At 50.1% G+C, this 23,789-nt stretch overlaps 1 protein-coding gene across 1 annotated transcript in view; it reads left to right on the forward strand.

Annotated features, from left to right (window-relative positions):
• The window catches only part of LOC137305868 (latent-transforming growth factor beta-binding protein 4-like), an 85,267-nt gene that overhangs the window by 12,675 nt on the left and 48,803 nt on the right, over nucleotides 1-23,789 (forward strand). Inside the window, 3 exon segments of the mRNA XM_067974804.1 lie at nucleotides 7,800-7,999; nucleotides 13,208-13,308; nucleotides 15,140-15,428. Coding sequence (XP_067830905.1) covers nucleotides 7,800-7,999; nucleotides 13,208-13,308; nucleotides 15,140-15,428 — 590 coding nt within the window.

The raw sequence follows: 23,789 nt of genomic DNA on the forward strand, positions 1-23,789 counted from the left end.
GACCAGCCCACAGGCCATGCCATCAGTGAGTGAGTGTTACGGGTATCTGTGACGTAACTAGATGCAAGATACCAATCTCATAACCTATGGAAAGATTGGTGCTTTTTGAGGGAGATAATGAGCTCTGGTTAATCTGACTGTACCATAAATTAGTCTAATCTTGGTTGAGCGACATTCACAAAGCAGTCTTGAGGTCGATGATGTCGTTTGAACCCTCACTTTGGGGTCGCAGTTGCCTTGTGATTTTTTTAAAATTCATTTATGGGATGCGTGCATCGCTGGCAAGGCCGGCATTTATTGCCCAACCCTAATTGTCCCTTGAGAAGGTGGTGGTGAGCCGCCTTCTTGAACCGCTGCAGTCCGTGTGGTGAAGGTTCTCCCACAGTGCTGTTAGGAAGGGAGTTCCAGGATTTTGACCCAGTGACGATGAAGGAACGGCGATATATTTCCAAGTCGGGATGGTGTGTGACTTGGAGGGGAACGTGCAGGTGGTGTTGTTCCCTTGTGCCTGCTGCCCTTGTCCTTCTAGGTGGTAGAGGTCGCGGGTTTGGGAGGTGCTGTCGAAGAAGCCTTGGCGAGTTGCTGCAGTGCATCCTGTGGATGGTACACACTGCAGCCACTGTGCGCCGGTGGTGAAGGGAGTGAATGTTTCGGGTGGTGGATGGGGTGCCAATCAAGCGGGCTGCTTTGTCCTGGATGGTGTCGAGCTTCTTGAGTGTTGTTGGAGCTGCACTCATCCAGGCAAGTGGAGAGTATTCCATCACACTCCTGACTTGTGCCTTGTAGATTGAGCCTTGAGTGTTTGTTGTAACGGATACTGTGACAAATGGGGAGATTTCTGTCTTTATTTCATACAATTTTTAACGTTGTTCGTGTTCAAACAGAAACTCTTGCTCATCAGGATTGAAAATGGATCATTACTGATGCTGTGTCAGTGGGAAAGTGGGTGAACTCCCTGGTTCAGTTTAAGTAAATCATTGCTTTGGCTTTGATCAGTTTATTTTAGATGTCAATATGTGTAGATTGATGGACACACAGCTGGACAAGTCTCGATACTGGGTCAGTGGAATTAATTCCATTATTGGGCTGACACTGCGTGCAGGGGAAATGTATGTCAGAAAATGCAATATCCAGGAATTAACACCTCCCCTTACAAGATACAAGATCAGTTAAACTCTATACTCACTTGAAAAGAAATGGTTTCAACTGTTCTAAAATAATAAATGAATCCCTTGTGGATTGTTTGTATTGTGCTACTGGGTAGCTCACTGTGCCCTTTGGCTTCTGTATACTTTACCTATAAATAAATCTGAACAAGGAGCTTAGCCTGTATGGTTTGGTCTGGTGGTATTTTGGAAGAGATGGCAGAGCAATATATCGCCATTAAAGGTTCATTGTTATACCTGGGCACTCGTACGCAGCACATTTAAAGATTTGGCCTGTTTATGGACGAACACAAGATACAAAGGGGAAAAGCCCGAGCTGTAACAGGCTCACTGCACTCTGTGCTGATGGAAGGGTAAATGTTTGTCTGCGTGCTGCTTCTTGGTGCTTGGACAGACAGGCCTGCAATCACCTGGTGCTCACATGGGCAGTGATCCTAAATCATCCCGACCTGCAAATAGCATCGTTTTAACTTTCCGATCTGTGCCGTTGATCCAAAATGAGTGTCCGGGTTTAACAATGAACCTTTAATGGCGATATATTGCTCTGCCATCTCTTCCAAAATCTTTTCCCAAACAAGCCATGATCGATTACACAGACCTGCTCGTCACTCTGGCACCTGGATCTTGTAGTAGGAGGAGTCGGAGCCTGGAAATTGCTGAAATTAAATCTGCTCGTTCTCTAGGACCTCAGGTCTGTGGGACTCTTCCCTTCCTCCTACAGTAACAGGATTTTAAAAAAACCCAAACTTGGCCTCGTGACCTGTGGTTTCTAGATTTACTCCATCTCTTTTTTTATCAATCTTGACCCTTCACCTACATTTCTCGATGTAATATAACTTCAAACCGAGGGCTCTGTGGCTCAGAGATGGTGTGAATTCTTTCTCTGTTAGCACAAAGTGACAGACGGATCGAGGGACATTTATTGTGCACATTGTGCGTTTAGAGAGCGGTATTCACTGTGGGCGAAGGAGCCTGTATCAGAAATGTGCGCTATCTTTCCTGCCAGCTGTACACAGCTTGTCGAGTCATTGGATATCCTCGGTAAATGAATCGCCGCCTTTGTGCCACTCGCGAATGCCTGCTCGTGCCATAGGCGGGCACACAGTGTACCATCTCTCGTGCACAGTGCGCGGACTGGGGAGACGTTTGCTGGCAGATGTTGGGTGACTTGTTACCTTTTACCCAGTGCGTGTCGTACAGGAGCTGCCGCTGAAGAACTGCAGTTTCTGGCATGGCTAAACTTTACCAGGAGTTTACAAACTGTTACAGGTGTGTTTGTACGGCATGTTCTACAGCACCAAGGACCTGCTGGATTCAGGCACACAGGTGCCACCTTACACTGTGCAGTCGAACATTACCAGAGTCTCGTGTATATATAAACTTAACGTCAGAGCTGGTGGATCTGAGCAGCCTCTTTCTCGTTTGCTCTGACCAGTGCTGTGTTGCTATGTAATCATGAAGTTTACCTAAACAATTAAAGCTGCTGCCAGGATTTTTTTTTCCAATTTTTTAAAAGCCAATGATGCAGGAGAGTAGTTTAGCATCGGGACCCGTGTGTGTCAGACACGGAACTTTGCTCTGCTTCCAAGTACCTGACCTGGGCGTGCTTTCATTCCCCAGTACCCCTCCCCATAATGATCACATGAATCACTACCTTTTAAAAGGATTGTGTGATTCTTCTCAACTAACTTTCTCCAGTAAAGACAAAAAAAACCCAGATTTTCACACGCCAAACTTGGTATGGCCAATCCAGCAGAAGATTTTCAGACAATTTGTGGATGCCACCTGTTCCAAATGACCAATGAATATGACCTTTCACTCAAAATGGATGTCAAAATGGTTGCTAATCTTTCTAACGGTGTTGAACATGTGCAGATCATGGCGAAAGATGCCAATGCTGGGGAATGAAAGCAATCCCGGGTCATGAGCCATGGTCAAAAAGAAGGTTTTTAAATGTGGAGAGAGGTTCAGGGAGGGAGTTCGAGATTGGGGCCAAGACTCTGCCACCAATAGTGGGGCGAAGGGGAGCAAGGTGTCACAAAAAGTTACAAGGTTAGAGGAGCTTGCTGGGAGAGTGGGGCGAATCTACTGATGGATTTGAAAGATGAGGACGAGGATTTTAAATTCAATGCATTGGGGAACAGGGAGCCAATCTAGGTGAGTGAGGATTGGGGAGGTGTGCGGGATGGAATATGATGCTTGTGGTTCAGGTGGACATTAAAGACACTATTTGAAGAATAGCATCTTCTAAGCCAACAGTCTTCCTTCAACCAACTCCATTAAACAAAACACAAATACATTAACTGGTCATGCATCTTCCAGTTGTTTGTGAGACCATGCTGCGTGTAAAATGGCTGCCATGCTAACCAAAACCACAAGAGCAGCTTCACGTCAGTCATTCTGCGGCGAGTGACTCACCTCCTGACTCCCCAAAGCCTTTCCACCATCTACAAGGCACAAGTCAGGAGTGTGATGGAATACTCTCCACTTGCCTGGATCAGTGCAGCTCCAACAACACTCAAGAAGCTCGACACCATCCAGGACAAAGCAGCCCGCTTGATTGGCACCCCATCCACCACCCTAAACATCCACTCCCTTCACCACCGGCGCACAGTGGCTGCAGTGTGTACCATCCACAGGATGCACTGCAGCAACTCATCAAGGCTTCTTCGACAGCACCTCCCAAACCCGTGACCTCTACCATCTAGAAGGACAAGGGCAGCAGGCACATGGGGACAACACCACCTGCACGTTCCCCTCCAAGTCACACACCATCCCAACTTGGAAATATATCGCTGTTCCTTCATCGTTGCTGGGTCAAAATCCTGGAACTCCCTTCCCAACAGCAATGTGGGAGAACCTTCACCACAAGGACTGCAGCGTTTCAAGAAGGCGGCTCACCACCACCTTCTCGAGGGCAATTAGGGATGGGCAATAAATGCCGGCCTTGCCAGTGATGCCCACATCCCATGAACGAGTATAAAAAAAAATCATTGTATGTGAAGCACCTTGAGATCTCATCCAGATGTGGCCAGGTATTTGTGGTCATCCGTAGAGTTCCACACTAGCATGAGTCAACACCTTCAGGAGAGGACGGGAGATAATTGAGGAAGAGGAGAAATCTGTATAAATACGTGTTCTTTCCCAGACGGGTCCTGCTCCCTCTCAAGCACTGGTGCCACAGAATGGAAAGGATACGGGGTAGGACATTTAGGACTGAGATGAGGAGAAATTTCTTCACTCAGAGGGTGGTGAACCTGTGGAATTCTCTACCACAGAAGGCTGTGGAGGCCAAGTCACTGAATATATTTAAGAAGGAGCTAGATAGATTTCTAGACACAAAAGGCATCAAGGGGTGTGGGGAGAGAGCGGGAATATGGTATTGAGATAGAGGATCAGCCATGATCGTATTGAATGGCGGAGCAGGCTCGAAGGGCCGAATGGCCTACTCCTGCTCCTATTTTCTATGTTTCTATGGAAAGCACTTGCTTTATACAGCACCTTGCCTAAAGTGTTTCACAGCCAATGAATTACTTTTGAACTGTGGTCACCCTTGTAAAGTGGGACCAATTTACACACAGCAAGATCCCACAAACATCAATGAGATGAAATACGAGTCAGTCTGTATTTCTGGTGTTGGTTGAGAGAGGAATATTGACCAGGACATCAAGAGAACTGCCTGCTCTCCTCACCCTAGTGAAGATTATCTATCCTCCGTCTAGACGGGAGATGGAACCAATGTCCTTCCTGGTCAGTTGTTAATTTACCAATGGAGGCAGTTAGTGCTGAGTAGCTGCTTATTTTTTCCCATTGGCTTGGAGAGGGAGGTTGGAAACCATTAAACCGGAACTATCTGAAGTGCCTGGGAATTGTCTGTCTCTCTTGCCCGGTCCTGTGGAGGCTATCTTTCAGAATATGGGAAAAGCTGAAGCTCCGTTTAAGCTTTGGTTGTGCGTGCTCTGAAAATCTCTTTGTAGTTCCTCTCCAGTCTTTCCTTTGAACAGTAAAGAGCAATTTTACAGGCTCATAAAGTGGAGAGGAGGTGATTTTCTGTGGTAAAACTGTCCGATACATTGTGATTCATGGAGGATTCCTTGAACTTGAATTAAAGTTTAAATAAGGAAAAAATAATTTTATGGGCCTGAAATGAATAGTTTTTTTTATTGAAAATGATCCCTCAGCACAGCTTCTGAGCAAAGCATGAACGTCTGCCCAAGGTTTGTTATGAATTGGGATTCAAGTGGTGGGAGGTGTTAGACCCTGGCTGGCCATCCCTGGCTCTTCTGTTTGGATCCAGCCAACACTGATGGGGTGATTTATTGTACACGACGTGGGTTCGGGCAGTTCCAGTGTCCCGAGGTCCACAGTTCCCACACCTGCTCACAACATGGTGCAAATTGGCAGTCGTAACCCACTTGGTTCCATTTGGTTGAACTTTGACCTGTGGGTCAGAAGGTTGTGCAGTTCGAGCCCTGAACCGGGACTTGAGCTCCTAATCTAGGCTGGCCCCACCAGTGCATTGCTGAACGGGTGCTGTGTTGGGGACTCCAGGAAAAATTAGCCAAGGTTCCCGTACCTGGTCGCTGTCCAGTGACCTTTGTTGGAAAGTTCAAGGTTGCGGACAGGAATGGGGTTGGTTGCGACGCCCCCACCTTCTCCACCCGCCCCTCCCAAACTTTGGCCACCTCGAGGTATGATGTAACTTGACATTGCAATACTCGAAGAAGAACAGGGAGTTCCCATGGTAACTTGGCCAACATTCCTCCCTCAACCAACACTATCACAAATCAGATTAGCTGGACATTCCTCGTGTGCAGGTATGCAATGACTGCTGTGTTTACTACATAACAACCCATGCAGCACTTCAAACTAATTCATTCTCTCTGATGTATGAGATGTTTTGATGTGTTGAGGTGCCATACAAATCCAAATCATACCTCCCTTACAGAAGGCACAGGAGGGTGTGGTGAAATGTATCTAACCCGTGCTGTACCTGCCCCAGGAGTGTTTGATGGGACAGTGTAGAGGGAGCTTTACTCTGTATCTAACCCGTGCTGTACCTGCCCTGGGAGAGTTTGATGGGACAGTGTAGAGGGAGCTTTACTCTGTATCTAACCCTGTACCTGCTCTGGGAGTGTTTGATGGGACAGTGTGGAGGGAGCTTTACTCTGTATCTAACCCGTGCTGTACCTGCCCTGGGAGTGTTTGATGGGACAGTGTAGAGGGAGCTTTACTCTGTATCTAACCCTTGCTGTACCTGCCCTGGGAGTGTTTGATGGGACAGTGTAGAGGGAGCTTTACTCTGTATCTAACCTGTGCTGTACCTGCTCTGGGAGTGTTTGATGGGACAGTGTAGATGATTCATCTTATTGAACGTTCTCTCTCTGTTACACCCCACCCTCCGGATAAGGATCTCAGTTATAACACTCTTTCTTCCACATCCCGCCCTTTTTGTAAGGTTCTATGTTCTATTATTCCTGAATTGTTAGGAATTCTTCAATTCATCAAATTCCTAAGTCAGATTTCATACAGGAAAAGTGACTGAGAATTATTGCAGTGAAACAATACTAAATTTGGAAGATTGAAAGCTAATAGCATAATTTCCAAATACTTCTTTAGTTAGCCTTTGAGAATTTTACCGAATCTGAATGTTCGAATAATAAGATCTTGTTTTCAGACAGTCAGATGGAGAATTTGCGGAATTGTCTGACTCCTTGATTTATGGATGTTTGGAGTTGGAGATTGGAGGGCTGTAATGGTGTGGGGAATGTGTGGCTTGTGATCAGGGGGAAGTCCTACACTGCTTAATCGTTTGAGTTTTAATTCTGTTGATTTTATTTGGCTTCGGTGAGTCTCAATGAAACTTGACTTCTAATTCGAGGCGATGGTCGGGTCAGAGGATGGAGTCTCGAGCCCTGTGCAGCTCTCCGCTCTATCGGCCTGGTCAATCTCTCGGCGAGCCACGCTAAATATCATAAAGGAGGGAACAGCCACAATAACGTTTCATCGCACCTGCAGAACATGCTGTTACTGTGGGGAAGTACAGATCACATCCACAATTCATGCAATGCACTTCCTTAAGAAATGTTTTCTCACTGCAGCCTGTGGGCCAGGGTTGAGTCAGTGCGTCAGAGTGCGGTGGGATCCAAGGTGGTCGCACCCCCCCACCCTCTTCCCCCTGCCGCTAACTGCGTATCTGATCGCTTTGTTTCTGGCTGGAGTCAGTGCCAAACATCCTTGATTTGTACCTTTTCCCCATTCTGGCGCGAAAACCCACTGTCTGTCTGGGCCTCCTCCTCCCACAATACAGAGAGCCAAGCCAGGAGCTGTCTGAACTTTACTGTCTGAAACATGAATTTTAACTCTATGAATAGCTGTGCATGGCGAGACCCAGCTGTCTGCAGACAATCAGCTTTGAGACTGACACTGAGACACACATGGGCCGTACAGTACCCTGGGAGTGAATCGTTCCCTTTTACCCACTACTGTACATGTACAGGAGCTGACACTGAGACACACACGGGCCGTACAGTACCAGACATGAGTGAATCACAGTATAGCCAAGGTTCAGGAGCAAAGTTGACCTTAATATCGATCGTTCCCATTTTAATTTCTGTCCCTTTTTCTTTGCAGTGTGAAGCAGGCACAGTCAGTGTTGCTGAGGAAGCTCCCGCTCTCTGGCCAGTGGTCAGTCAAACCACCGGCAGTGGTGGTCAACGGCCAAATATCACCGTCATCTGGTGCCACACACAAAACAAAGAGCCAGGCCCCAAAGAGTAACGTGAGGACATCTGGAACTGGTCAATCTACGGTCAAGCAATCTAAATTTAAAGGTAAAAGTGAGGGGAGTGGGTGTAACCCGGGGTACAGGAATCTCAACCTCACATGATCCAGGCTGCCTGGAGTCCAGGACACGCCCTGGAGAGAGAATCTCCCATCGAATTGTTGAGTGGATCGGAGGCCACACCCTGCTCTTCCACTTCAGAGACTTGGGTTCAAATCCAGCCCAGACAGTAAGATGACGGAAAGGGTCCAATGTGAGGAAGATTGGGCAGTTCTGACCCAGTTACAAGTGACCTTGGGCACTATTTGACACTAAGATTGGCAATTCGGGCTGTACCCGCCCTGGGAGTGTTTGATGGGACAGTGTAGAGGGAGCTTTACTCTGTATCTAACCCGTGCTGTATCTGCCCTGGGAGTGTTTGATGGGACAGTGTAGAGGGAGCTTTACTCTGTATCTAACCCGTGCTGTACCCGCCCTGGGAGTGTTTGATGGGACAGTGTAGAGGGAGCTTTACTCTGTATCTAACCCGTGCTGTACCTGCCCTGGGAGTGTTTGATGGGACAGTGTAGAGGGAGCTTTACTCTGTATCTAACCCGTGCTGTACCTGCCCTGGGAGTGATCGACAGGGCAGTGTAAAGGGAGTGGGGGTGGGGGGGGGGGCAGCGAATGTTCCTGGGGGGTGGGGTTCCTGCTGTGGATCGGGTCCAGACCCTGCTCCAAAATCTTGGCAATGAATCAATCCACTCGGGAATGCACGAGGCTCCTCTCGGGTCGCCCGCTCTGTTTGACCGTATTCCGGGAGGTTTCGTCACGTGACCTCCCGCCAGCAACTTGCCCCGCCCCCAAGCTTCTGCCATTGGTCGCCTGACACATCCATCTTCCCAGTGCCCTGCCCCCACGCTCCCGCCATTGGTTGCCTCTCTCATCCATCCTCGAGGTGCCCCGCCCCCTTGCTCCCGCCATTGGCCGCCCGACGCATCCATCCTCACGATGTCCCGCCTTCCCAGCCAATCGGAAAGTGAGTAGCCTCTTCATTACCCAATTGGATGATTTTTGACTGTCAATCAAGCCGCCTTTCTTTCCCAGCCCCAATATTTTGAGATCTAATGGATGAAAATGCTCAAAATAAATGAAACGGCAATTTTTTTTTTAATACTCCTATGACTTTTCTCCCGGGTGTTGCTCGCAGCTGTGTCCGAGAGATTAATCTTTAATTCCTGGAGACTCCAGGGCAATCCTGGAGAGTTGGCAACCCTACTCCTCCCTGTCAGTGATGTCACAGGAGAGGCCGAGCGGCCTGGCCCGATGGGCCTCCGTTGAGGTAAAAAAAAAAGATGTAAAAGTCATTCAGTATTTTTGAAGAGACCTCTGGGGAATTCTTGAACCAACTGTACTCCTACTAGACTTTAAGTAGTTGTGTTTTTTGTCCGCTTTTAACTGCAGCAACGTTCACTAACTGACCAAACTTTAAAGCTGGTTTGGCAGAACTTGGGTTTCACTGAGGGGGGTCAGTCGGTGTGAAGGGGCAGTTCAGCCAGTCCACAAGTTTGGTGCTTTCTGGGCGAGCGTTGTCATGAGTTGATACTATGCAGGCAAACTCCAGCGAGCGTCTCCAGGCTTCAATGGCCTCACATTACTAGGACTCCTGCCAACTCTTAATAGCTACTCTGAGCAGCCCAGCCAACTGATACGTAATCCAGCTACACAGATGTTGGCCAGATGCACTGATTCCTAATTACAGGAATTCTGCTCAATCTGGAGTCAGGCAGTGACCATTGCTCCTCCATCCCCCTCACCTCACCTCCCCTCCAACTTGCCCCCTCACCTCCGCACCAACGTCTCTCCAACCTCCCCTCCAACGTCTCCCCCCACCAAAGACTCGCCCCCTCCCCCCGACGTCTCGGCCCCCCCCCCACCCCCCGACGTCTCGGCCCCTCCCCCCCCACCCCCCGACGTCTCGGCCCCCCCCCCCCCACCCCCCGACGTCTCGGCCCCCCCCCCCCACCCCCCGACGTCTCGGCCCCCCCCCCCACCCCCCGACGTCTCGGCCCCCCCCCCCACCCCCCGACGTCTCGCGCCCCCCCCCACCCCCCCCCCGACGTCTCGCGCCCCAACCCCCCACCACCCCCCCGACGTCTTCCCCCCCCCCCCGCCCTCCCCACCCCCCCACAACTCTAAACTGATCCACAGGATCTGTGCCAGAACGTGTTGCTACTTGTTTCTTTGTTATAATTTTTAATTTAGTGCCATTTGTTGGATTTACATATTTCTCTCTTCTGACCCTAAAACTCTGAGGAGGCAGCTGCCATAACCTTGATAAGGGGAATCTTGCCGTGAGGATGGAAACTTTTAAATTAAGTAGAGGGAACTTTACTCTGTATCTAACCCGTGCTGTACCTGCCCTGGGAGTGTTTGATGGGACAGTGTAGAGAGAGCTTTACTCTGTATCTAACCCGTACTGTACCTGCCCTGGGAGTGTTTGATGGGACAGTGTAGAGGGAGCTTTACTCTGTATCTAACCCGTGCTGTATCTGCCCTGGGAGTGTTTGATGGGACAGTGTAGAGGGAGCTTTACTCTGTATCTAACCCATGCTGTATCTGCCCTGGGAGTGTTTGATGGGACAGTGTAGAGAGAGCTTTACTCTGTATCTAACCCATGCTGTATCTGCCCTGGGAGTGTTTGATGGGACAGTGTAGAGGGAGCTTTACTCTGTATCTAACCCGTGCTGTATCTGCCCTGGGAGTGTTTGATGGGACAGTGTAGAGGGAGCTTTACTCTGTATCTAACCCATGCTGTATCTGCCCTGGGAGTGTTTGATGGGACAGTGTAGAGGGAGCTTTACTCTGTATCTAACCCGTGCTGTATCTGCCCTGGGAGTGTTTGATGGGACAGTGTAGAGGGAGCTTTACTCTGTATCTAACCCATGCTGTATCTGCCCTGGGAGTGTTTGATGGGACAGTGTAGAGGGAGCTTTACTCTGTATCTAACCCGTGCTGCACCTGCCCTGGGAGTGTTTGATGGGACAGTGTAGAGGGAGCTTTACTCTGTATCTAACCCATGCTGTACCTGCCCTGGGAGTGTTTGATGTTTGATTGTGTGTCAGTGTGCACGTTGACTGTGATGTCCCCTCTCGATTATCCGAAGGTTAGGCTGAGAACAGCTGCTGATTGGAGCCTCTGTGAGAGTCCGTGTCCTCGGTGGGGAAGGGGAGGCAGGAAAGGGGAAAAGTGAGGAAATAAAAAGAATGTCAGCGAATGATTCCCGAAACCTTGAAACCTTTTTTCACCCCAAAGGTCTGTGATTGATCCTGTTTGTGGTTTCCGTGGCTCGTGGTAATTGTGTTTAGTTGCAAGTCAAAAAAAATTACAAGAAGTTGAATTGAAAGCAGCAAGACCGAATATACATTAAAATCCCACCAGTGAGGGGGCAGTGTCCAGACACCAGGGCTTGTAGAAAGGACATGTGTTCCTTACATTAAAAGGATGATTAATTGGTGAGTTTTATTTAAAAAAACACTTTTGTGCCCTGCGGGATAATGAACTTCCTCCCGTGTGTTTAATGCAGACTCAACCGCATCATCAAACCCAGGCCGATACCTCCAGTGAAACCAGTCCAATCCTCCCAGAGAATTATGGGCACTAGAACTTGGAATTATGATCAGAGCTGCTCTAAACTTTCCTCTCGTTCTCCTCCTAAAATCTGCACTCCGTCCGACGCACCCCTCCCCTCCCCTCAATCCTCACCGTGTCTCCGTCCGACACTCCCCTCCCCTCCCCTCAATCCTCACCGTGTCTCCGTCCGACACTCCCCTCCCCTCCCCTCAATCCTCACCGTGACTCCGTCCGACACTCCCCTCCCCTCCCCTCAATCCGCACCGTGTCTCCGTCCGACACTCCCCTCCCCTCCCCTCAATCCTCACCGTGTCTCCGTCCGACACTCCCCTCCCCTCCCCTCAATCCGCACCGTGTCTCCGTCCGACACTCCCCTCCCCTCCCCTCAATCCTCACCGTGTCTCCGTCCGACACTCCCCTCCCCTCCCCTCAATCCTCACCGTGTCTCCGTCCGACACTCCCCTCCCCTCCCCTCAATCCTCACCGTGACTCCGTCCGACACTCCCCTCCCCTCCCCTCAATCCTCACCGTGTCTCCGTCCGACACTCCCCTCCCCTCAATCCTCACCGTGTCTCCGTCCGACGCACCCCTCCCCTCCCCTCAATCCTCACCGTGACTCCGTCCGACGCACCCCTCCCCTCCCCTCAATCCGCACCGTGTCTCCATCCGACACTCCCCTCCCCTCCCCTCAATCCTCACCGTGACTCCGACACTCCCCTCCTCTCCCCTCAATCCTCACCGTGTCTCCGTCCGACACTCCCCTCCCCTCCCCTCAATCCTCACCGTGTCTCCGTCCGACACTCCCCTCCCCTCCCCTCAATCCTCACCGTGACTCCGTCCGACGCACCCCTCCCCTCCCCTCCCCTCAATCCTCACCGTGTCTCCGTCCGACACTCCCCTCCCCTCAATCCTCACCGTGTCTCCGTCCGACACTCCCCTCCCCTCCCCTCAATCCTCACCGTGTCTCCGTCCGACACTCCCCTCCCCTCCCCTCAATCCGCACCGTGTCTCCGTCCGACGCTCCCCTCCCCTCCCCTCAATCCGCACCGTGTCTCCGTCCGACGCACCCCTCCCCTCCCCTCAATCCTCACCGTGACTCCGTCCGACACTCCCCTCCCCTCCCCTCCCCTCAATCCTCACCGTGACTCCGTCCGACACTCCCCTCCCCTCCCCTCCCCTCAATCCTCACCGTGACTCCGTCCGACACTCCTCTCCCCTCAATCCTCACCGTGTCTCCGTCCGACACTCCCCTCCTCTCCCCTCAATCCTCACCGTGTCTCCGTCCGACACTCCCCTCCCCTCCCCTCAATCCGCACCGTGTCTCCATCCGACACTCCCCTCCTCTCCCCTCAATCCTCAGTGTCTCATTCCTATACACCCCTCCTCTCCCCTCAATCCTCAGTGTCTCATCCTACACACCCCTCCTCCCTTACTGTGTCTCCTTCCGACACACCCCTCCTCTCCCCTAGATCATCGCTGTGATGAAACGTAGACTGCCTCCTGCTCTAATTGATTATTTCCCTGCACCTCAAATCTCTCCGCCCTCTCTGTCTTTCCTTCCTCCTACAATCTGCAGGTATTTGAAACCCAAACTTGGTGTCACCTTCTCACTATTTCCTGATTAACTTCTCCGACTCTTTCCAAGCTTGGGACTGTACCTTGCTTTCTTCGTTCCAAAGGAAGCTCAGGACCAGCCTTCAGACTCCCAATGACAAGGTATCTTCAGCTGAGAAATGTGAAATATTGGTAACTGGGAGTTTTACTTATGTTGGACAGGCCCAGGTACAAGGGAAGTTTTCAATTACATCTGATGCTATCCAGCTTGCATTCCTTTTTACCCAGTGTGTACTGTACATGTACAGGAGCCAACACTGAGACACACACGGGCCATACAGTACAAGATGAGACTGAATCATTCTCAATTGGGAGCTTGGTGTGTTTTGAGTTAGCTGATCCCAGTTTGGGCACCACTGTTTCTAGGATTGTCACTACTGATCACTACCCAGTGATCCCCCCCCATAGAAAAGCACACCTGTGAGGACCTGGGAGGGGAACAATGTGGGGACTGATTCTTACGTCTCCCGGAGAGGGGAGAGGAGAAAATCAGAAGAGGTGGAATGGTCTGCCCTTTCCCCCTTATCTTTGAAATATCTATCCATAAATTTAAAAAAAAGTTTTGACTCTGTATAAAAATATTAAAGAACAGCAAGAAATGCAGTTATTTCATGCTGCTTTCTTCTGACTTGGAGCCACAAATTTACAAGCATTCGTCAATGTGCAAAACTTGCCTCGTCAGCGGTAATTAAACTCTAATTGACCTCAGAGTTACTCTATTTGTATCATTCAGACTTCATGCCCTTAAAGGGACAGGCGGGATTAAACACAGCCGCACCTTAGCAGCAGATTAATACATTGTGTGTCTTGTATAACGCTCCCGTCCTTCTAAAACAGCACGGCTCCCAACCTCCTGTGAGCAATGCCATGGGAGATCTGCTAGTGCTGGGATAATTAGACGCAGTTAGGACAAAGCAGCAGTTACGTTGAGATATTTATTTACGACACGCACTGAGCTACATCTCGAATTGTGTTTGCACAGTGGAATTCCTCCTCCCACCAACCCACAACCTACTGTCTCTCCCTCCTCCTCTCCTCTCCTTTCCCTCCCATCCTCTTCTCTCCTTTTCCCTCCCTCCTCTCCTCCTCCTCTCCTTTTCCCTCCATCCTCTCTTCTCCTCTCCTTTTCCCTCCATCCTCTCTTCTCCTCTCCTTTTCCCTCCATCCTCTCTTCTCCTCTCCTTTTCCCTCCATCCTCTCTTCTCCTCTCCTTTTCCCTCTATCCTCTCCTCTCCTCTCTCCTTTTCCCTCTCTCCTCTCCTCTCCTCTCTCCTTTTCCCTCTCTCCTCTCCTCTCCTCTCTCCTTTTCCCTCTCTCCTCTCCTCTCCTCTCTCCTTTTCCCTCTCTCCTCTCCTCTCTCCTTTTCCCTCTCTCCTCTCCTCTCCTCTCTCCTTTTCCCTCTCTCCTCTCCTCTCTCCGTTTCCCTCCCTCCTCTCCTCTCCTCTCTCCGTTTCCCTCCCTCCTCTCCTCTCCTCTCTCCATTTCCCTCCCTCCTCTCCTCTCCTCTCTCCTTTTCCCTCCCTCCTCTCCTCTCCTCTCTCCTTTTCCCTCGCAGGAATGACTTACTGAGTGTACAGTTCCGTATTGTGTACTTTGACCTTCTAACCAGCGCCTTTTCTGATTTTAAAAACTGCACCGAGTCTCACCTCACACAACTCTGGCTTAAAATATTAAAGAACAGAAAGAAATGCAGTTAGGATTAACTTTCACAATAAAATCTGAATGTAATTTTCGAGCAGTTCCTTTCTGTCAGTGGGTGGTGGTTGTGTTGGGTTTGGATGCAGTGCAGTGTAGCTGGGATAAACCTTTACTGGGTTAACTAAGAGTCAGTGATGTCTGTTATTCCTCATAAAGTGCATGTTTGGAGACTTGCCCAGCGTATACTCAATATGCTGCATTCAATTAAAGTCCCATACAAAGGATCACAAACCCTGTGGAGATTTTAAGATATTCTTTCTGTTAGCTTGAGCTTCAGTTTGCTCCCTGGACTAGTCAGGGGGGCGGGGGGCCTGAATCTTCAGGGATCCCAATGGATTTAGAGCCTCTTGTTGTGCTCTGCTGCGCCTTGTTCGTATCCCCGGCGTTTAACCAAATCACCGAGGTTGGAAAGATCAAGGTACTCTTCACGCCTACAGTCTGTAAGGTGAAATGCGAGGCCGGGCACTGCGAGAACCGCTGTAGAAAGGGCAACATAACGGCGGTTTATAGCGACAGTAGCCCTGCCGAAACTGCCAAGACTGGATTCAGAGTGTGTGAGTAACTAAAAACCTATTTGAAACAGGAGGGGGGGAGAAGGGAGTTTTACGAAGCTTTCCTGAGCTCAGTGGCCTTCTCAATGTAATTCACTCCATGTGGCTGAGCAGATGGGACTGTACGACTTGATTTATTTTACAGATGAGAGAGAGAGAGAAAAAAAATGTTTCTATTGTAGATTGTGCGGAAGAATATTTTCTTCTGTGTTTCATTACAGATTCTGTCCAGTGTTCTCCCACTCCCCAACTCCTTCTAAGTCGAGCTGTAATTTAAAACTTTAGAGATTTTGCAATGTCCTTTCTCCGAACAGGCGGGAGTTCTCTCACCACCTCTGCCGCGCTAAGGTTCAGTCAAACACAGGGAGAAAGCTATAAACAAACGTTTTACAGACCTGTTGAAATAATCAGTCATTTGTTCCTGCGAACAATGCGTGTAATTTTCTCTGACTCTCCACGTTTAATAGGAACACGCTGGGATCAGACCCAGAATTCTGCATCTCTTACTCGGGGTGTTGCTGTCAGGGGGCTGAGGGTGTATTGGACCCTTTTAGGACCGAGTGATGGCAAGTGTGGCATCCTGTTGACATTGTCTCAGCTCTCTTGGGTTTGGGAAATTTGTTGCTTTTTAGAGTGGAGATTGAGGGAAGGAAGTACATTTAATGCAAAGTAACTAACCCCCCTTCAATCCAAACGATTGACTATTTAGAAACCAAATCTAAGTCTCCTGATGACCCACCATGTTGACTCGAGGTTCTCATGGCGACTGCGTGCAGTTGTGTTTCTCCTCTGCCGTGGTGGTTGATCGCAGTGGTGTTGGTGTTGCCTCGATACGGCCGTGCGTCAGGGCGCTATTTTGGCTTAAAACCCGTGTGGTGTTTTGTGACGCAGATTGCCCGTGTACGCAGTCAGTATTATTCCGGGCGCCTTGGCCGGTGAAGGCCTTTTAAGAGGCGTCTAAACAGCTCTTACTTTTTGAAAACAAGATGATTATTGAGATGAAGGATTGAGCAGGTTCCAGCCTCTTCCCAGTGGGAACGACTCTGACGCACAGTTGGCCGATCGCTCAGCAAACGAGAGCAATGAGCCCATGGGGAGAGAGACTGTTTACAGAATGAGAGAAGCCAAAAGCAGTAAAGGGCTGTGTCTCGATCTTGTGGTTTGCACTACGTTACCAGGGCAATGCAGAGGACCGACCGTCGTTCAGTCTAACCCGTGCCAAACCCAACCTGGGAGCGCAATGCTCTCACTGGCTATAAACGTAGATTTGCCTCACTTCCCAGAGCGGTCGCTTAACAGACGCAAGAATGGACACAGAATGAGGAGGGAGCTGTGTAAAGGTGTAATGCTGTAATTACATCCTCCCCTAGTGGCAAGAGGCTGTAATTACAGCGTGACGAGTTTACATAGAGTTTCCAATATAACTGTGGACATAGAAATTTATAACAGAAGTACAAAATTAAGGACTCAATCTCTGACTTTAAAATGGGGACTGAACGATGTCAGTAGGCCCTGGTCCAACTACCCCCCAAACTCTAAATCCGATTCATTTGAAGACTACACTTGACTCCCCATGGGTAATGACACAGGAGATTGACTTGTGTTTCTTAAATCTGTTAATCAAATTTTCCTGGAAAGGTGAAAAGTTTTACCTTGTAATTTGGGGAAATTCCATCCAATTTTTCATCAGGGTCATGGGGGAAAAAAAATTGTATCTGCGTCACGCCTGCTCATAAACCCAGGGTTCACCTCACATACCCAGGGTTCACACCCTGCCGTGATTGAATTATGAAGAGAAGAGCAGTTGCTGAGACTTTGCATGTTTACTTGGTGGAACCATCGTTTTAAAGGTGTGTCCGTGCTGGGGTGACAGGGATGGAAGTGATCTGCTCACACATTTTAGGGTGAGTTGTGCTGCTCACCATACCATTTTTCAGGAGTTCACTATCGAAGGCTCAAATCTGTCCTTTTCAGTTGTCTACTGCCCAACGAGTGACGGTCCATCCTAGGGTGAGGTACGTGGAGTCTCTTTGGCGTAAATTTGATTCCAAGATAACAAAAATGGCAATGGGAGAACCCTCCATGGAGGAGTTGACACTCTGATATGTTGAGTTGTACAGTCCGCAGTATTCCTGAGCACGGTTGATGAGTGACTGCTCAAACAGGCTCAAAAATGGAACCACTCGCAGAGATTCTTCTCATTCGACTCCAGTCTTCCACCTGAGCACCCTATTGGCTGCGTACGGCCTACTATCAGGACACCCTATTGGTAGGCCGGACGCAGCCAATCGGGTGTCCTGATAGTAGGCCTTTCACAGCCATCAGGACACCCTATTGGCCGTGTACGGCCTACTATCAGGACACTCGATTGGCCGTGTACGGCCTACTATCAGGACACTCGCTTGGCCGTGTACGGCCTACTATCAGGACACTCGATTGGCCGTGTACGGCCTACTATCAGGACACTCGATTGGCCGTGTACGGCCTACTATCAGGACACTCGCTTGGCCGCGTACGGCCTACTATCAGGACACTCGATTGGCCGCGTACGGCCTACTATCAGGACACTCGATTGGCCGTGTACGGCCTACTATCAGGACACTCGATTGGCCGTGTACGGCCTACTATCAGGACATTCGCTTGGCCGCGTACGGCCTACTATCAGGGCACTCGATTGGCCGCGTACGGCCTACTATCAGGGCACTCGATTGGCCGCGTACGGCCTACTATCAGGACACTCGATTGGCCGCGTACGGCCTACTATCAGGACACTCGATTGGCTGTGTATGGCCTTGTTGATCCAGTGCATTTCCTGATCTAATGTTCTGCCCAGAGGAGGAAACTTTAGTTTTACACAAGAAAGTATGTTCAGATTGACATCAAACAGAGGCTGGACACCAGCCCGAGACTCTCCTGAGGTTAACTGCACCTCCACTTAATGAGATTGTCTGTGATTGGATCACATCTTAACCGGCAGTAATGGAGGAGAGGGATGGGGTTAATTAAACTCAGTTCCCGCACAATCTGCTCCAGTGCTGTGGTAGGTGCTGCCATGTATACAATATGGCTACAGATTTTTAATCTTTGTTTTTAATTTACCCTCTAATGAATATTCTTTGTGTCATCTTGCTCCCCTCTGCTGGGAATAATATTTCCACCTTCGCATCGCAGGTTGGATGTCGGGAACTGCCCAAATGAGTTTTCCCTTCCCCAGAATCTGTCAGTTGAACTTAAACTGAGGAAATTAACCCTAAAGAGGGGTTTAATCCCCCTCCCCATCACCGACACGGTGGTGGGGGGGCCCTGGAGCAGAGTGGGTACGGTGGGCCCCAGGTCTATAAACAGATCACGTAGGACCAAATACAGTAGGAAAGAGGAGACAGGGTTGCAGACGGGAGAGGCATGAGATGCTTTGTGTTGGCCATTAACTCTTGCTCTCGCTACAGGCAGTGGAATTGTCCATTTGGAAAGATCAGTCCCCTTATTGCTAATTCTCTCAACCCCTGAAAGCACTGACTCTTGATGTACGCCAGTTCACTGAGCACTGGGTAGCATTCCATTGTCTTAGCCAAATAGCCATATCTTCTTTGTGAGCCTGGAGTTTTAGTAGAACAGGCTATTTTTTTTATTCATTCAAGGGATGTGGGCATCGCTGGCGAGGCCGGCATTTATTGCCCATCCCTAATTGCTCTTGAGAAGGTGGTGGTGAGCCGCCTTCTTGAACCGCTGCAGTCCGTGTGGTGACGGTTCTCCCACAGTGCTGTTAGGAAGGGAGTTCCAGGATTTTGACCCAGCGACTATGAAGGAACGGCGATATATTTCCAAGTCAGGATGGTGTGTGACTTGGAGGGGAACGTGCAGGTGGTGGTGTTCCCATGTGCCTGCTGCCCTTGTCCTTCTAGGTGGTAGAGGCCGCGGGTTTGGGAGGTGCTTTCGAAGAAGCCTTGGCGAGTTGCTGCAGTGCATCCTGTAGATGGCACACACTGCAACCACAGTGAGCCAGAGGGAGTAAATGTTTAGGGTGGTGGATGGGGTGCCAATCAAGTGGGCTGCTTTGCCCTGGATTGTGTCGAGCTTCGTGAGTGTTGTTGGAGCTGCACTCATCCAGGCAAGTGAACAGTATTCCATCACACTCCTGACTTGTGCCTTGTAGATGGTGGAAAGTCTTTGGGGAGTCAGGAGGTGAGTCACTCGCCGCAGAATACCCAGCCTCTGACCTGCTGTTGTAGCCACAGTATTTATATGGCTGGTCCAGTTAAGTTTCTGGTCAATGGTGACCCCCAGGATGTTGATGGTGGGGGATTCGGCGATGGTAATGCTGTTGAATGTCAAGAGTTGGTGGTTAGACTCTCTCTTGTTGGAGATGGTCATTGCCTGGCACTTGTCTGGCGCAAATGTTACTTGCCACTTATCAGCCCAAGCCTGAATGGTGTCCAGGTCTTGCTGCATACGGGCACAGACTGCCTCATTATCTGAGGGGTTACGAATGGAACTGAACACTGTGCAATCATCAGCGAACATCCCCGCTTCTGACCTTATGATGGAGAAAAGGTCATTGATGAAGCAGCTGAAGATGGTTGGGCCTAGGACACTACCCTAAAGAACTCCTGCAGCAATGTCCTGGGGCTGACATGATTAGCCTCCAACCACCACTACCATCTTCCTTTGTGCTAGGTATGACTCCAGCCACTGGAGAGTTTTCCCCCTGATTCCCATTGACTTCAATTTTACTAGAGCTCCTTGGTGCCACATTCGGTCAAATGTTGCCTTGATGTCAAGGGCAGTCACTCTCACCTCACCTCTGGAATTCAGCTCTTTTGTCCATGTTTGGACCAAGGCTGTAATGAGGTCTGGAGCCGAGTGGTCCTGGCAGAACCCAAACTGAGCATCGGCGAGCAGGTTATTGGTGAGTAAGTGCCGCTTGATAGCACTGTTGATGACACCTTCCATCACTTTGCTGATGATTGAGTGTTGACTGTTGAGAGGACGTTACAACTGATCCTGTCTTCACCCAATAGCAATCAGCAGCCAATTTTCCTCTCCCTCGCCCACTGGGTCTGAGACCAATTATAGGCCCCTACCCCCTCCAGCTAACTTAACCCAAACTGGGGATTGACTCCAAGATATTCCTGGACCTTGATGCTCAGCAACTCAATGGATAAACACTCTCAGCCATGCGGGGAGTCACTGCCTCTTTCCTAAAGGTTGTAGGGGGGAGGGGAAAATGGAACCCAGGTCCAAGTGATATCTGGTAGATGGTTACATGTAAACTGTGGCAGCTTATTTAGCGTCTTCCCGAGTGATTCCAGTGCCATTCCCTGGGCATTTACAACTTATCCGACACAAAGCACTTCCAGTCAAGGCTGTCGCTGAGTTTACAATGAGTAGCCAGCGGCTAATTCAATCAAGTTAGTGCAGGTCAAAAAATCTGCCCCTGTTGGTGATATATTAAAGACCCCTGCCCTCCCCATTCCCTCCCTGAACTACACTTCCATCTCCCGTCCCATCTGTGCTAGCCGCACGGCGTCGGGGAAGTTTGGCTCTGCAAGTGCGGCCAATTCATATCATATATGGCTGAGAGACTATCCCTGTGTTCTTCTAAATCTTCTCCAACCGGGTTCGAAATGGAACTTTTAGTTACCCAATAAGCCCTGTGTTTAAAATAAATAGAAAATATTAGTGGGTGAAGGGACGTTGGTTTTGCCGTTGCACTGTGGGTAGGCCGCAGGTGCAGGTTGACCCGAGCGGTGTTGACCTGCTCCTGAGATACTGCCCCTTGTCAAAACGCACCATGTGGGAGTTGAGTGAGGGCAGAATTGGGTTCTCTTGTGATGTCCCCTCTGCCAACACTGGAAGAATGGCGACTTAAGTGAGATACCAGCCAGTGCCCTGTAGAGCTGGTCGCAGCCGTGACTCAGTGGGTAGCACTCTCCCCTCTGAGTCAGAACGTCATGGGTTCAAGCCCCACTCCGGAGAGTTGAGCACATAATTCAGGCTGACACTCCCGCTGCAGTACCGAGGGAGTGCCGCACTGTCGGAGGGGCCGCACTGTCGGAGGGGCGGGGCCGAGGGAGCGCCGCACTGTCGGAGGGGCGGGGCCGAGGGAGCGCCGCACTGTCGGAGGGGCGGGGCCGAGGGAGCGCCGCACTGTCGGAGGGGCGGGGCCGAGGGAGCGCCGCACTGTCGGAGGGGCGGGGCCGAGGGAGCGCCGCACTGTCGGAGGGGCGGGGCCGAGGGAGCGCCGCACTGTCGGAGGGGCGGGGCCGAGGGAGCGCCGCACTGTACTGTCTTTCGGATGAGATGTTAACCCGAGGCCCCATCTGCCCCACAGCACTATTTGAAGAAGAGCAGGGGAGTTCTCCCCCGTGTCTTGGCCAATGTTTATCCCTCAACCAATATCACTTTAAAAAAGAAAAACAGATTACCTGGTCATATTCACGTTGCTGTTTGTGGGATCTTGCTGTGCACACATTGGCTGCCACGTTTCCTACATAACAACAGTGACTACACTTTGGAAGTATTTAATTGTCGGTAAAGTGCTCTGGGACATCCTGAGGTCGCGAAAGGTGCTCTATAAATGCAAGTCTTTCTTTCTGACTGTATTCTGGCCAGTCCATGGTCTTCAGGAGTGAAAGGGTGCGACAGTGTGTGGTCAGTGGGAAGGAGTCTGCACTGACTGAGGCTTTATCACGTCTGACTTCAGGGAATCATCAATGAATGCAGCTTGTCTCAGCATGCTCGCTTAAAGCTCTATGTACATAGAAGCAAATTTCATTCCTTTTTAATACAGCTATACATCTGTATTGAAAGCCAATTCTGCAGTGAATGTAACCACCAGCTGTGGCCAGCTGTTCCCCGAGGTCACTCCTGGACCGCCTGTTTATTCTCTTTCCCAGTCCTGGTTTCCCGTTTCCTTTGCCTATCGAGAGGCGAGCTTCCGTTCTCCAACCCCCCGCCCCCCCGACAGCTCAAACACCCCTCGGTCCTAGTAGTGGATCAGCCACTGCGACGGTCCCACTGCCCACTCCTGCCACGTAAAGGGCACAGCATGATCCAAACTAAAGGTGGGCCACACACAGCAAGCGCCAAGTGACGAAGGCATCAACTACGAGAGTCAATCATTATCTCCACCACCCACCCCTTCTGGTTTTCTCCTAGTGTAGAAGGGGCTCTCCATCAAGGGAGGGGCTCCCCGGCGGGCGAGCGAGCGAGAGAGGGGGAGGGGCTCCCCGGCGAGCGAGCGAGCGAGAGGGGCAGGGGCTCCCCGGCGGGCGAGCGAGCGAGAGGGGCAGGGGCTCCCCGGCGGGCGAGAGGGGGAAGGGGCTCCCCGGCGGGCGAGAGGGGGAAGGGGCTCCCCTGCGAGCGGGAGTGGGAGGGGCTCCCCGGCGAGGGTCCTTCCAGCATCTGAAGGGCTGCCCGAGGTGAGCTCACCATCTGAGAATGGAAGCTGGGACCTTGCTGCCCTATAACACAATGAATAGTTCACTGACACATGGGGGCATTGGGGAGGGAGGAATTTTTAACAACAGTGATTTTAGTGTCTTGTCTGGGAATAGCAGAGTTCCGTGTTTCGGAGTAGGCTGGAAGCTGTTGGAATCCTTGCCAACGTCCAGTGACTTGGATTTTTATTAAATGATGTAACGATTTATATTTAAAAAATGAAGGATCTGTGATGGGACATGGGTTCGGATTTTAAGATTCCCTTGGGTTTAAAAGCCCTGTTCGCAGCCCTGGTACAAAACACTGGATTGAATTTTGCTGCAGTGAATCCCAATTCAATGCATCCTTCCAAAATTACAATGTTCCACATTCAAATATCATCAGACACACACACACAGAAAACAACTTTCTGAACCTTTATGTTCTAAAACCTGCAGCAAGTTTCTTGAGTATTTGGGACCTCACAAGGCATGGACCCCCACCCTCTGCTGACGATCGAGGAGGAGCCCCTTTTCTCTTTACAGCACAGAAAGAGGCCATTGTGCCTGAGTCAGCGTGTCCACATGACAGCTCTCTATTCCATTTCCATTTCCCTGTTCTTGTTTTTCAAATACTTATCCCTTTTAAATTATATCTCAATAACCCCTTGTGGTAAAGCATTCACCGTGCTAACAACCCTCGGTGTGAAAAAAAAGATTCGAACTTCCAGTTTGTTCTTGCAGTGACAAATCCTCAGTCTGTGGCCCTTGTTACCGATTCACTGACCAGTGAAAATATCCTTTCATCATGAACCCTCTTGGAACCTTTTAGAATTCTGAAAACTTCTATTCGATGTTTTAACCTTCTCTGTTCCAGTGATGAAAGCTTCAGTTTTGCAAACTTGACTTCATAATTATAACCTCCCATCTCTGGTATTATTTGAGT

This window comes from Heptranchias perlo, chromosome 41 (genome assembly GCF_035084215.1).
Source record: "Heptranchias perlo isolate sHepPer1 chromosome 41, sHepPer1.hap1, whole genome shotgun sequence".
Taxonomy (NCBI): domain Eukaryota; kingdom Metazoa; phylum Chordata; class Chondrichthyes; order Hexanchiformes; family Hexanchidae; genus Heptranchias; species Heptranchias perlo.